This window comes from Lampris incognitus, chromosome 16, assembly GCF_029633865.1.
Source record: "Lampris incognitus isolate fLamInc1 chromosome 16, fLamInc1.hap2, whole genome shotgun sequence".
NCBI classification, from domain to species: Eukaryota; Metazoa; Chordata; class Actinopteri; order Lampriformes; family Lampridae; genus Lampris; species Lampris incognitus.
Genome location: NC_079226.1, coordinates 38481741 through 38494074, shown reverse-complemented (window position 1 = coordinate 38494074; position 12334 = coordinate 38481741). Strand labels below are relative to the sequence as shown.

Here is a 12334-nt window from a genome sequence, read left to right as displayed (position 1 = left end):
TTATGCCGAATCAGTGCAAAAAAAAAAAAAACTGCGGCTGGTTTTTCAGGTCCCTTACCTTCTCCTTCTTTTTGTTTTCTCTTTGGCAGCGGCCCCAACGATCACGTGTTCGTTTACTTCACTGATCACGGGGCACCTGGTATCCTGGCCTTTCCAGATGACGAGGTAGGCACCTTTCCACTTCCTGCTATAGATAGATAGATAGATAGATAGATAGATAGACTCTCAGAGCAGGGAAAGAGCCAAACTTGCCATTGTACTTCTGCTATTTTCATTTGAGACTGTTGTGTGTTTACCGGAATAGTTGTGACTGAATGCGGTGACGTGACTGTCTGGGAGATGAATAGCTTACATATCATCTGTGTTTCTATATGGCGTTAAGGTCGGCAATGGCCCTCAATTTTGGCCAGACATATTCAGAAGTCATATTCATCTTTGGAGCTGGGGACTGTGGGTCCCTCCAAATAGGGCCAGACTTTGCCTGGCCTGTGGGACCATAGGAGAGCCAGGCCTCGTTTCACGCGGTGACAGGGTAGACCGGATTTTAGACCGACTCATAACCGGAATAGGGCTGTCCCGAATGCCCCTCTTTTTTTGGGGTTTTTGAGCTCCGGAGCTTCGGCAGCGAATACTCCGAGCTCTTTTTTTCACCGAGTTTCTTTTACGCTGACGCTCTAACCAAGAACCCCCCTCCCAGTGACCGAGGTCCTCGAGCTACAGGACCTTCGCTCTCACTGATGCGTTACACGCTTCTTCTTTTCAGCAAGCGTGCCAAGTACAAATTGCACTACGGTTTGGCAAAAAGTGAACTTTTGTTTCCTCCCTGCAGCTGCATGTCACAGACTTCCAGAACACGATCAAATACATGCACGAAAACAAGAAATATAAAAAGGTAAGTCGCCACATGTTCTTGTTTTTACCATGAAGACCTGCTGCACATGCGCACACATCTCCCGGTGACCGATTGTGTCTAAGGTTTGCCGGTCAGCTGATGTTTTCATAGTATAAGGTCACTGAAATGAGTTAATGATTTCATTTTGGGATATGATGACGTGTTCACATGTTCTCACTGGACTTGTGTTTGTCTCCCACACACACGCACACACACACACAGATGGTGTTTTACATTGAGGCGTGTGAGTCTGGATCAATGATGGACCACCTGCCCGCTAACATTGATGGTGAGTTACACATGACCTCATTTGAGTCACTTCCCGGGGGGGGGGAAAAAACAGATAACAAAATGAGGTCAATCAACACAAAACGTCTGTCAGCTGACTGAAATGCTGGATGTGCTAACAGAGAAGAGCTCGACTGTTTCCTTGTAACCTTGTCTGCACCTGACCCAATGGGTAAAAAATGATTTTAAAAAAAAAAGGCTCTCCTGGGGCGTCAGGGTGGCGTAGTGGTCTATTCCGTTGCCTGCCGACACGGGGATCGCCAGTTCGAATCCCGCGTTACCTCCGGCTTGGTCAGGCGTCCCTACAGACACAATCGGCCATGTCTGCGGGTGGGAAGCCGGATGTGGGTGTGTGTCCTGGTCGCTGCACTAGCGCCTCCTCTGGTCGGTCGGGACACCTGTTCAGGGGGGGGAACTGGGGGGAATAGCGTGATCCTCCCACGCGCTACGTCCCCCCGGTGAAACTCCTCACTGTCAGGTGAAAAGAAGCGACTGGCGACTCCACATGTATTGGGGGAGGCATGTGGTAGTCTGCAGCCCTCCCTGGATCGTCAGAGGGGTAGGGCAGCGACCAGGACAGCTCGGAAGAATGGGGTAATTGGCGAAGGGGGCGGGAGGGAATCCAAAAAAATCCTGTCAAAACTCTCATAGACCGCTTTGGTAAATCTGCGTAAATGGTTTCTGTCACAAGTGTAGGGGTTGTTTCCTGTCAGTTAGTTGAGTCAGCAGTATTTTTGTGGTACTTTGTCACTAACACGTGTGCTTGGCCTCATGTGATGCATCATAATGTGACAGACAGGTCAAGTTTCAGTTTTTATTGTGCTGAGTAGAGGGTAACGCTACACTGGGTCCTGGCAAGATGAGCTGACACCGATACAGTGGATGTAGTCTTCATATCAAATGTGTCTACCACACTGATAACTGGAGTCCACCTCTGAAGTGATGTATCATTTCATGGGCTTTGTGTTCAGGTCTCAAAAGACACTTGCCTCATATTAGGTCATGATACGTTGACTGGCCTGGGCAGTCACAGGGATGTCAGTTAAAATCATGTTTCTTTCTGGGGGCTCACCTGGTAGAGTGGTACCACATAAGGCTGAGTCCTCACCACAGTGGCCTGGGTTCGAATCCGGCCCGGGCCCTTCGCTGCATGTCATCCCCTCCCTCTTCCCTGCCCCCCCTGTCTCTCTCCTGACCATCGCTAGCTAATAAAGGTGCCCAAAAATAATCATAGAAAAAAAGAAATCACATTTCTCTCATATGACAACTACTAATATAGACCCCAGATTTTGTCTAGTTAATTTTCTTTTTTTGGGGGGAGAATTTTCTCCCTTTTTCTCCCCAACTGTATCTGGTCAATTACCCCACTCTTCCGAGCCGTCCCGGTCTCTGCTCCACCCCCGCTGCCAATGCGAGGAAGGCTGCAGACTACCACATGCCTCCTCCCATACATGTGGAGTCGCCAGCCGCTTCCTTTCACCTGACAGTGAGGAGTTTCACCAGGGGGATGTAGCACGTGGTTCCCGCTATTCCGCCCAGTTCCCCCCCCCCCCGAACAGGCACCCCGACTGACCAGAGAAGGCGCTAGTGCAGCGACCAGGACACATACCCACATCCAACTTTCCACCCACAGACACGGCCAAATGTGTCTGTAGGGACGCCCGACCAAGCCGGAGGTAACATGGGGATCGAACCGGCGATCCCTGTGTTGGCAGACAACGGAATAGATTGCCATGACACCTGCCCTAGTTTTCATTTTTTTAACTTCAGAAGTGGTTTTGTCCACTGAAATGATTGACATTTGAGACTGAGCTTCCGCAGTGGAGCTGGACAGAGAGTGAAAGTACTTTGAGGTTATCCATGAAAACCAAAGTGATATACGGTTCTTCAGCAACACCTCAATCTTCTTCCTTTTTCAGTATACGCCACCACAGCAGCCAACTCTCATGAGTCCTCTTATGCATGCTACTATGACGAGGCGAGGGACACCTATCTGGGGGACTGGTACAGCGTCAACTGGATGGAAGACTCGGATATGGTGCGTACCACTTCCCCTTCTCCTGTCCAAACAGCCTGGCCAGCACAGTAAAAGTACAGGAACTCAGCTTGGTGCACTTGGTGCCCTGTGTCCTCCCCACGTTGATATGGGTTTAATCTGCATACTCCAGTTTCTTCCACGGTCCTAAGACATGTCTGGTGAATTTAAGACTCTAACTAGGCCATCAGTATGAATGTAGTGTTGAAGTGGAGGGGTGTGATGGACTGGCAGCCTGTCCAGGGCTCCCCCTGGACAGGCTGGATCCAAGAAAATTACTGAATGAAGTTGTGCTGTATGATTTATCCATATAACTGCCATACGAAGTCGAAAAGCAAGTAAAGACATTTGTCCTTCAAATCACTCAAGAAGTCGGGACTTCGCCTGTGTGGGGCGCTGTTCCCAACAATGGTGACGGTTGGCAACAACTGGCACGGTGGCGCAGTGATTAGCACAGTTGACTCACAGCAAGAAGGTCCTGGGTTCGAGCCCCGGGGATCGTCCAACCTTGGGGTCGTCCTCTGTGTGGAGTTTGCATGTTCTCCCCGTGTCTGCAGTCCAAAGACATGTAGCTCAGGTGAATCGGCACTACTAAATTGTCCCTAGGTGTGAGTGTGTCGGCCCTGTGATGGCCTGGCGGCCTGTCCAGGGTGTCTCCCCGCCTGCCGCCCAATGACTGCTGGGATAGGCTCCAGCATCCCGTGACCCTAGTTGGGATAAGCGGCTTGGATAATGGATGGATGGATGTTCCCAGCAATGCTGTTATTGAAGTTTCCTTCATGTTGAAATGTGTTGAGTTGCTAAACATGTGAAGTCTTTCTCAAGAGGGTTGTCTTTCTTCGTGTGTGTGTGTGTGTGTGTGTGTTTGTTTTTTTTCAATAGGAGGATTTGACTAAGGAGACTTTGCTGAAGCAGTTTAAGATCGTGAAGAGCCGCACCAACACGAGCCATGTCCACCAGTTTGGAAACAAGGTTAGGAAATGAATGCTGTTGGTAAGGAGAAGTCTGCGGCTGGGATTAACTTGTCCTACTCACGGTGGCCGGTCATCACGTCCCCTCAGTTTCTGAACTGTGACTACAGCTGCTTAAATTTGTTCCACCGGCCAGCAGAGAGCCGACCTTATTATTTCAAAGTGTATCCTGGATGGATGCCATAGTGGATTGCTCCTGCATGTTTTGTTTTTGTGTTTTTTGGGTGGGTGGGGGGGTTCCCCTCTTTTTCTCCCCAATTGTACTTGGCCAATTACCCCACTTCTCTTCGCACCAAAGAACAGTGACGGTAACGATTCTAAAAGCACCATGGAACCGGCTTTAGTTTGTTTTTTGTCCATTTTAATCTATGATGTAGCTGGTCACTTAAAGATAGCAGGGTCTGTGACACTTCATATGAATATTGCTCAGAACTATTCCAATAGCGCCACTCGGTGGATGCAGGAACCCTCTTTTGGTAGTTACTCCAGAAATCCAACTTAAATGCAAGTTTCTTGCCCTACACGAGAATCCTTCTGCTTGTAGTGGAAGCACCTTCTGAGCCTGCGGGTGGGTTTCGTATGTGCACGGCTGTATGGTAGTTAGAATATCACGGTCTAATTTATAACGTGTGTAAAACCGTCTGCGCAGGTCAAAACTCAAAAGATGTGATTTTTCCCCACAGAAGGTTGAGTCAGTTCACCTGGACGCGACATTTATTGAGAGAAACGTTTCATCACTCATCTGAATACCTCTTCAGTCTCAGCTGACTGCAGGTATCCCACCCTTATAAACCGAGGGGGGGGGCTAAGAGTACACCTGTCAGCATCTATCTATCTATCTATCTATCTATCTATCTATCTATCTATCTATCTATCTATCTATCTATCTATCTATCTATCTATCTATCTATCTATCTATCTATCTATCCATCCATCCATCCATCCATCCATCCATCCATCCATCCATCCATCCATCCATCCATCCATCCATCCATCCATCCATCCATCCATCCATCCATCCATCCATCCATCCATCCATCCATCCATCCATCCATCCATCCATCCATCCATCCATCCATCCATCCATCCATCCATCCATCCATCCATCTATCTATCTATCTATCTATCTATCTATCTATCTATCTATCTATCTATCTATCTATCTATCTATCTATCTATCTATCTATCTATCTATCTATCTATCTATCTATCTATCTATCTATCTATCTATCTATCTATCTATCTATCTATCTATCTATCTATCTATCTATCTATCTATCTATCTATCTATCCATCTATCCATCCATCCATCCATCCATCCATCAGCTGAGACTGAAGAGGTCACTTAAGTCAAGTCAAGTCAATTGTATTTATATAGCCCAATATCACAAATTTGCCTCAGGAGGCTTCACAGCAACACAACATCCTGTCCTTAGACCCTCGCATCGGATAAGGGAACAACTCCCTAAAAAAAAAACTTTTAGCAGGGAGAAAAAATAGGAAGAAACCTCAGGGAGAGCAACAGAGGAGGGATCTCTCCCCCAAGATGGACAACGTGCAGTGGGTGTTGTGCTTACACAATTTACACAACACAACAGTTGAAAGAGGATAACAGAATTATAATGGCATTATAGAATATATGAAGAGTATGATGAGGAGGATGCCAAGCAGTGTCCAGACACCACCGGAACAGCCCAGGACCCGAGCCACCCGACCACCATCGCCATGTAAAATAAATAAATAAATAAATAAGTCGTGCCTCTTAGTGAGAGAAGGATATAACATTAAAACAGGATAACAACATTATATGGATTATTTAGATGAGTGTTGAAAGGTTTCTCTCGGTGAACGTTGTGTCCAGACGAACTGATTCAACCTTCTGTGATTTCTTTACCTGGCTTATTGAGCATGCGTCAAGGCATGGGATTTTTCTTTTTTTGTTGATTAGTTTCTTACAAGTACAGTATTTTCTGAACTCTGACAGAAGGTACTTACTGTTTCCTAAGCTCCTGCTCTTCCCTAGCCGACTTAAACTAACTCAGATATTCCACCCTGTCACGCCACATTCAGCGTTATTCATGTTTCATTCATATTCCTTGTACATGTAAACTTACTTGGTGAATGAAACCGGAATAAGATTCAGACCATGTGGTGTTTCTGTTCTGTAACAGAAGTCTGACAGGACGGCAGGAAGCTAACATGACAACCCTGATGCAGGAAGATTGCGGCTCAGTCATGCTCTGCCAGGCATGGCCAGACAAGACTTGAACTTGAGCCCTGCAGTTGGTTGACAAGGTCGCCTACTACTGGGCCATCCTGCCACCCCCTGCCGCTGTTGAAACGCTGGTTTTCCTGGTTTTTAACTTTTTCGGGTTTCTGCTCACTTTGCTTTGTAGACTTTGGCCCATATGAAAGTGATGGCATTCCAGGGTAACTCCATGGCAGGTGCCAAGCCTGCCACCCCCATGACCTTGCAGCCGATCATGAACCCAGACCTGATCCCCAGCCCCGACGTGCCCCTGGCCATCCTCAAGAGGAAGATGATGGCTTCTAATGATATCGCTGCTGTTAGGGGACTGCTTATGGAAATCAACGCCCACCTCAAGGTAAAGAAAATTGTTCAATAATGTTTTCTTTTTCCCATGTGTTGATTTCTTTTTTAGATTTATCATAACCTTGACACAGTGATCCAGTCTTAGAATAATAATGAACTTCCTACTACAACATGCTTCAATATGCTCCCCACACCGGAAGATGGCGGCGCAAATTCACATTTGCGGCGGCCTCACCCAGTACCGTCCGTGCAGTGTCTTTGTCCACGTCTGCGTCAAAGTTTGTCTTCGTTTGGTGGCTGGGAGAGCTGGCGCTGGATCGGCTGGGGGAGCTTGGGTCTGCTGTGTCTTGTGGGCCCAGGGACCATGACCCCGACTGGAGCTGTGCCCGAAGAGGAAACACCAAAGGCAGTCTGACAGGATGCGGATGCAGGGAAGGCTAAGCTAACTACTAGCCCATGCAGACCAGCAGTTCTGATAACACCGAGGGTGGTCTGGCGGCGGCCTCGCCTAGCCTCGACTGTGTTTTTAGTGTCATCGGGTAGAGTACGGGGAGGTGTGTCGAAGGTGTCTGGCTGGGAGAGCTGGTGTTGGATCAGCTGAGGGAGCTTGGTCTGCTGCATCCTGTGGGCCCAAGGACAATGACCCTGACTGGAGCTGCGCCCAAAGAGGAAACCCCGAGGACAGTCTGACAGGACGCGGGGTAGGCTAAGCTAACTGCTAGCCCATGCAGGCTGGCAGTTCTGACAGTCATCCTGGCTGGCGTTCGTTCTCCTGGACAGTGATTTTTTTTTTTTCTTAGTTTAGATATATGTGTTAGTTTGGATATGTGTGTTCTTGTAGTTTTTTGGGTGTGTTGTTGTCTTTGTGTTGCACTGCTGTGGGCTGGGGGTGGGGAAATTATGCATGAAACGAAACGACAAGTAAACTGTTTCTGATTCTAATTTCGTGACTTGGACAACATTCCCAGGTTAAGCTACCAAATTTCTGACACAACACTACCTCTAATATATAAGGTGTCCTACCATTTAGGTGCAGACGTTGTCCAGATCCCCTCACAGCTGCATGAAGAGACAGATCTGTACCATCGACGGCCGCTGTGGCAAAATGTCGGTTTTAGTGACTGGATGAACGAACGACTGAATGGTAAAAATGAATAAACGATGTCGTCTTGTCTGTGCAGGCGAGGGAGATGATGGGTGAGACGATGCGCAGGGTGGTCAAGGAGGTGACGGGCGACAAGCTCAAGACTCAAAACATCATGAACAACCGAATGGAGCTGTCCCAGTACAGCTGCTACAGGGCGGCGGTCGAGCACTACAAACACAACTGTTTCAACTGGCACAAAACTGAGGTACACACGGCACGGGGCTGTTTTCCTAAAACATGCTGCACTAAAACCACATTCTGGCCCTTCCGTGCTTATTTTGCACCTTTTGGTGGGAATTTCACAGCGCAGATCATTCTGGAAATCCTGCAGCGTACTTTACATCGTGCAAAGACAGGTTTTTTCCCAGCTCATCAGTAATGTATTTATACAGTCAGAAAGGGTTGTTTTTTGTCTCGTTTGTTTTGTTTTGTTTTGTGGTTTATTTATAGCTGATAACTGCAGTGGTGTGTTTTGTTTTTTCAAATGGGGAAACGGGAGTTTTGAATTCTGACAAAGGGACCGTCGTGGCATATTCACATGCTGTCCTCAGCTGCAGGATTTGCATGTAGCAGATGTCTGCTCGTATTCGAAGCAGCAGTGAGCGCGAGCCGTTCGAGAGGAGAGGTTCGACGCCCTCCTCCGGCTCGGTCGAGTTCTTGTGAGTTTGCCGAGAAGGTTGTTGTTGTTTTTAAATTACTGCCCCCAACGCAACTGGAGCGACTTGAATCATAAAATAGGAGCAAAGGAAAGAGGGCAGTTATCGTTCTGGGTTTGTTGGAGGGTGTTTGAGAGATCAGCCGGCACTCCTGGGAGATTCGACACCAGGCCGTCCTGTTAGAATTGTTTACATACAGTGTTGGGGAGTAACGGAAATACACGTTACGTATTTAGAATACAAAATATGAGTAACTGTATTCACATACAGTTACGATTTAAATGTATGGTATTCAGAATACAGTTACATTCTTGAAATGAATGGATTACTTACATTTTTTTTCCTTTGGTGCCATTCTTATTTTAAGAGGACTGCGACGCAAAAAGCAGTGAAAGTGATACCTAAATGTTAGTTCAGCTGTTAATTCAGTAAAACAGTAGGCTATATTGTCATCTTTGTCTAAGGTTTTCATTCTAACCGCTATGGAAATAAAGAAAAGGACATGGAAAAGTTCTCTTTTTTTACCAGATAAAAAAATCATAGATCTTTTGTGTTTCCATACTCTCCTAGCCTTTGTTAATATATATTTAAGGTGACTCAGATGCATTCAGCCAGTTGATACACCAGAAGAAACAGAATAGTCTACTCAAGTAAGCAGTGTTGTGTGAATGCTGCATATACTGTTACGCAAAATGTAAGAAAATACTAAAGTAATCCAAGGTATTTAGAATCTGTTACTCACACCGAGTAATCTAACGGAATACGTTACAGATTACATTTCATGACATGTAATCTGTAGCGGAATACATTTGAAAAGTAACCCTCCCAACACTGTTTACATGTAACTGATACTGGACGATGGGGACCGACTGTTGTCCTGGCTGCTGTGGGAGGGTCTAGATGAAGAGGTAGGACCTGGTGGGGCCTAGTTCAAGACTGTCCTGAGTTCAACCACTTCCGTGCTTGCTTCTATGACCAGTGGCAGTAAAGAGTTGACACTGGTTATGTTCATTCATGAGACTCCTTGACTGCATTGCTCCCACGTGACATTTACTTGGTTATTTCCCGTGATAAGATTAGCCTCTTTGCTGATACATTCTCAAAAGTTCCCCTTTTTTGTGGTGAGCTAAATACTACTAAGAGGCTGAAGCTGTTTTTTGGTTTTGGTTTCTTTTTTTCCTGCCTTAACCATTTGAAAATGTCATAAAAGTACGTTTGCCAGCTGGGCGTTTCAGTGGGGAAATGAAAGCCCTTGTTTGTGGGGATATTTTATTGACAGCTGTCCCCAAACTGGAACGGCTAAGTGATGCAAATCCGGCTTCGTTTTATGGGCTGTCATGTTGGGTGGTAGCTTTGTGCAGGGTAGACTCAGGAAGCGTATTCCTCGCTGGCCTTATGCTGCGTTCCATTCAGTCGGAGGTCGGATTTTCCCAGTTGAACCCTCCGACGTCCGACCTCCAGGCGTCCCAGGTGCACAAACTGGTGTTTTTGTGGCAGGTGTAGACAATTCTCCACCGACCCAGTGACAGAAATAGCCCTTACTCGTTTACTGTGTTCCCGTCTCGGTACATCGGTAGATAATCTGCAAAAGTCGGTAAATGCTGTATATTTCCTAGTGTTTACATTTCATTTTTTTGGTTTTTTTTGGTTTTTTAGCGTTTTTCCGCGTAACTTTTGTGCAGAGAAGATAACTTTCAGAGACCGTTTACCGTAACCAGCTACCAAATAACATTGCCGACATATTTTGACATCAATTTACAAGCAGAACAGGTTTTACTATATGATAGTATGTATTGTTTTCATTTCATTTCATTCAGGCAAATATGCTTTACCTTGCCTTTTAGCTGAGGGTGGCGTTCCATTGTGCTTTTTCTAGTAGGAGGTCGGATACTGTTGACTTCCGAGTTGTGTGGAACGCAGCATTAGCTGACACAGACACAGCTTTGTTGAGGCTCCTGAGTGTGGGGGTCTACAGTTGGACTAGTTGCAGGACGCTGGATTGTGTTGTTCCGCCTTCATGGGCCTAACTCGGTGAAACATCAGTGAGGCAAGATGCCCACCCAGTAACACCAGTGACATGCCCTCAATAGGTCAGCGTAATCTGGAATCTGTAGAAGGACACGATGAGTAAATATCAGCAGGGGTTGGTGATTGGGAAAAAAATGCAAGACTCGTAGACCCCAGACCCACTTCCCAGATTCAAAAACACAGGGCTAGGGGCGTCCAGGTAGCGTCGCGGTCTATTCCGTTGCCTACCAACATGGGGATCACCGGTTCGAATCCCTGTGTTACCTCCGGCTTGGTGGGGCGTCCCCACAGACGCAATTGGCCGTGTCTGCGGGTGGGAAGCCAGATGTGGGTGTGTCCCCTGGTCACTGCACTATCGCCTCCTCTGGTCAGATGAGTCACCCCCTATCATATATGTGACCCGATGCCCTCTTGTGTTTCAGTTTGAGTATGCACTGAGGCATCTCTACACTTTGGTCAACCTGTGTGAGGAAGGATACCCTGCTGACAGGTACGGCCCATTACCAATAACTCCTCGCCTGTTTTGTCTTTGTGTATGTGTATGTGTGTTTGTGTGGACATTTTCTTTCTGTTTTTGGTTTTAGGTTTATCTTGTTGTTCGTAGGGGTGTTAATATTTTGCCTTCTCGTCAGTCAAATTTAGAAGAATCCAAGCCACTTTCCTCAGCAAGTCTCTCCTTCCCTTATTTCATTCATTATTCTACTGAACGGCAATACCATTTATCTGTTTTTGTTTTGTTTTTTTTTTAATCCCCAGGATTCAGAAGGCCATGGACTATGTGTGCTATTTCAGAAAGTAAAAGGATCTGTGGAAAGCCTCACAAAGAATCGCTCCGTGTCCCTGGAAAGGCCTGAGGAGACGTCACTTCCCTTTGCACTGCTGTGGAATCCCGATGACGTGGCGATCACTTTGTTTTATCCGCACACGAAAACACTTCTCTTTTTTTTCTTTTTTTTTTTTTTTACCTAAGCGCTTCATGATTTTTACTGAGAAATTTTAATGAGTTGGTTTTTAATGATTTGCTCTGTTTCACTCTGAGATAGGCAGTTTCTGGATGAGCGTTACTGCCTCCGGTTTTTACGATCTCCCGTTTTTGCTCCCGGTTTTATTTGTGGTTTAGCGTTCAAGCATCGATTTTTGACTGACGTGTAAAAGACAAACCACAAAATAAATAAATAAATAAATAAATAAATATTAAGAGCTTGTTAAAAGCTGACGACGATACTTTGGTGTAACGCAAAGATCTTGAAATAAAACTCTGGGGGAGGCTCAGAACTACTGAAAACGTTGGTGTGTTTCCGCACAATACTTTCCTTTGACTTATCTGCCTCTTTGTTCTGTGTATTCTCATTCGTTCTTGTCAAGTGAATTGTTTTGTGACCATTATGAGCAAAATATGGCACCAAGTTGTTGCATGTGTACAGGGGCGGATCTACGGGGTGGCAACAGGGGTGGCAGCTGCCACCTCTGGGACACAGTCTTGCCACCCCATTTATAAATCAGATAATATGTTTTTAAAGTATATTTTATGTACATGCATGGCGAAGGTCAATGAGACCCGCACCAAACTCATCTCAAACAGAAGTCGCCGATTTAGAATCCACCCTCCCCCTCACAGGCCCGGATCTACAGGGTGGCAAGGGGTGGCAGCTGCCACCTCTGGGACACAGTCTTGCCACCCCTGTTGCCACCCCATTTATAAATCAGATAATATGTTTTTAAAGTATATTTTATGTACATGCATGGCGAAGGTCAACGAGACC

At 46.3% G+C, this 12334-nt stretch overlaps 1 protein-coding gene across 1 annotated transcript in view; it reads left to right on the top strand.

Moving 5' to 3' along the window:
• lgmn (legumain) overlaps window positions 1–11856 on the top strand; it is a 15771-nt gene extending 3915 nt beyond the window's left edge. The window contains exons 6-14 of the mRNA XM_056296478.1: window positions 90–165; window positions 830–892; window positions 1115–1181; window positions 3100–3218; window positions 4098–4187; window positions 6583–6792; window positions 7922–8092; window positions 10994–11061; window positions 11328–11856. Of these exons, the coding sequence (XP_056152453.1) occupies window positions 90–165; window positions 830–892; window positions 1115–1181; window positions 3100–3218; window positions 4098–4187; window positions 6583–6792; window positions 7922–8092; window positions 10994–11061; window positions 11328–11370 (907 nt within the window). The 3' untranslated portion in view covers window positions 11371–11856. The remainder of the gene's footprint in view (window positions 1–89; window positions 166–829; window positions 893–1114; window positions 1182–3099; window positions 3219–4097; window positions 4188–6582; window positions 6793–7921; window positions 8093–10993; window positions 11062–11327) is intronic.
• Window positions 11857–12334: the final 478 nt, after the last annotated feature.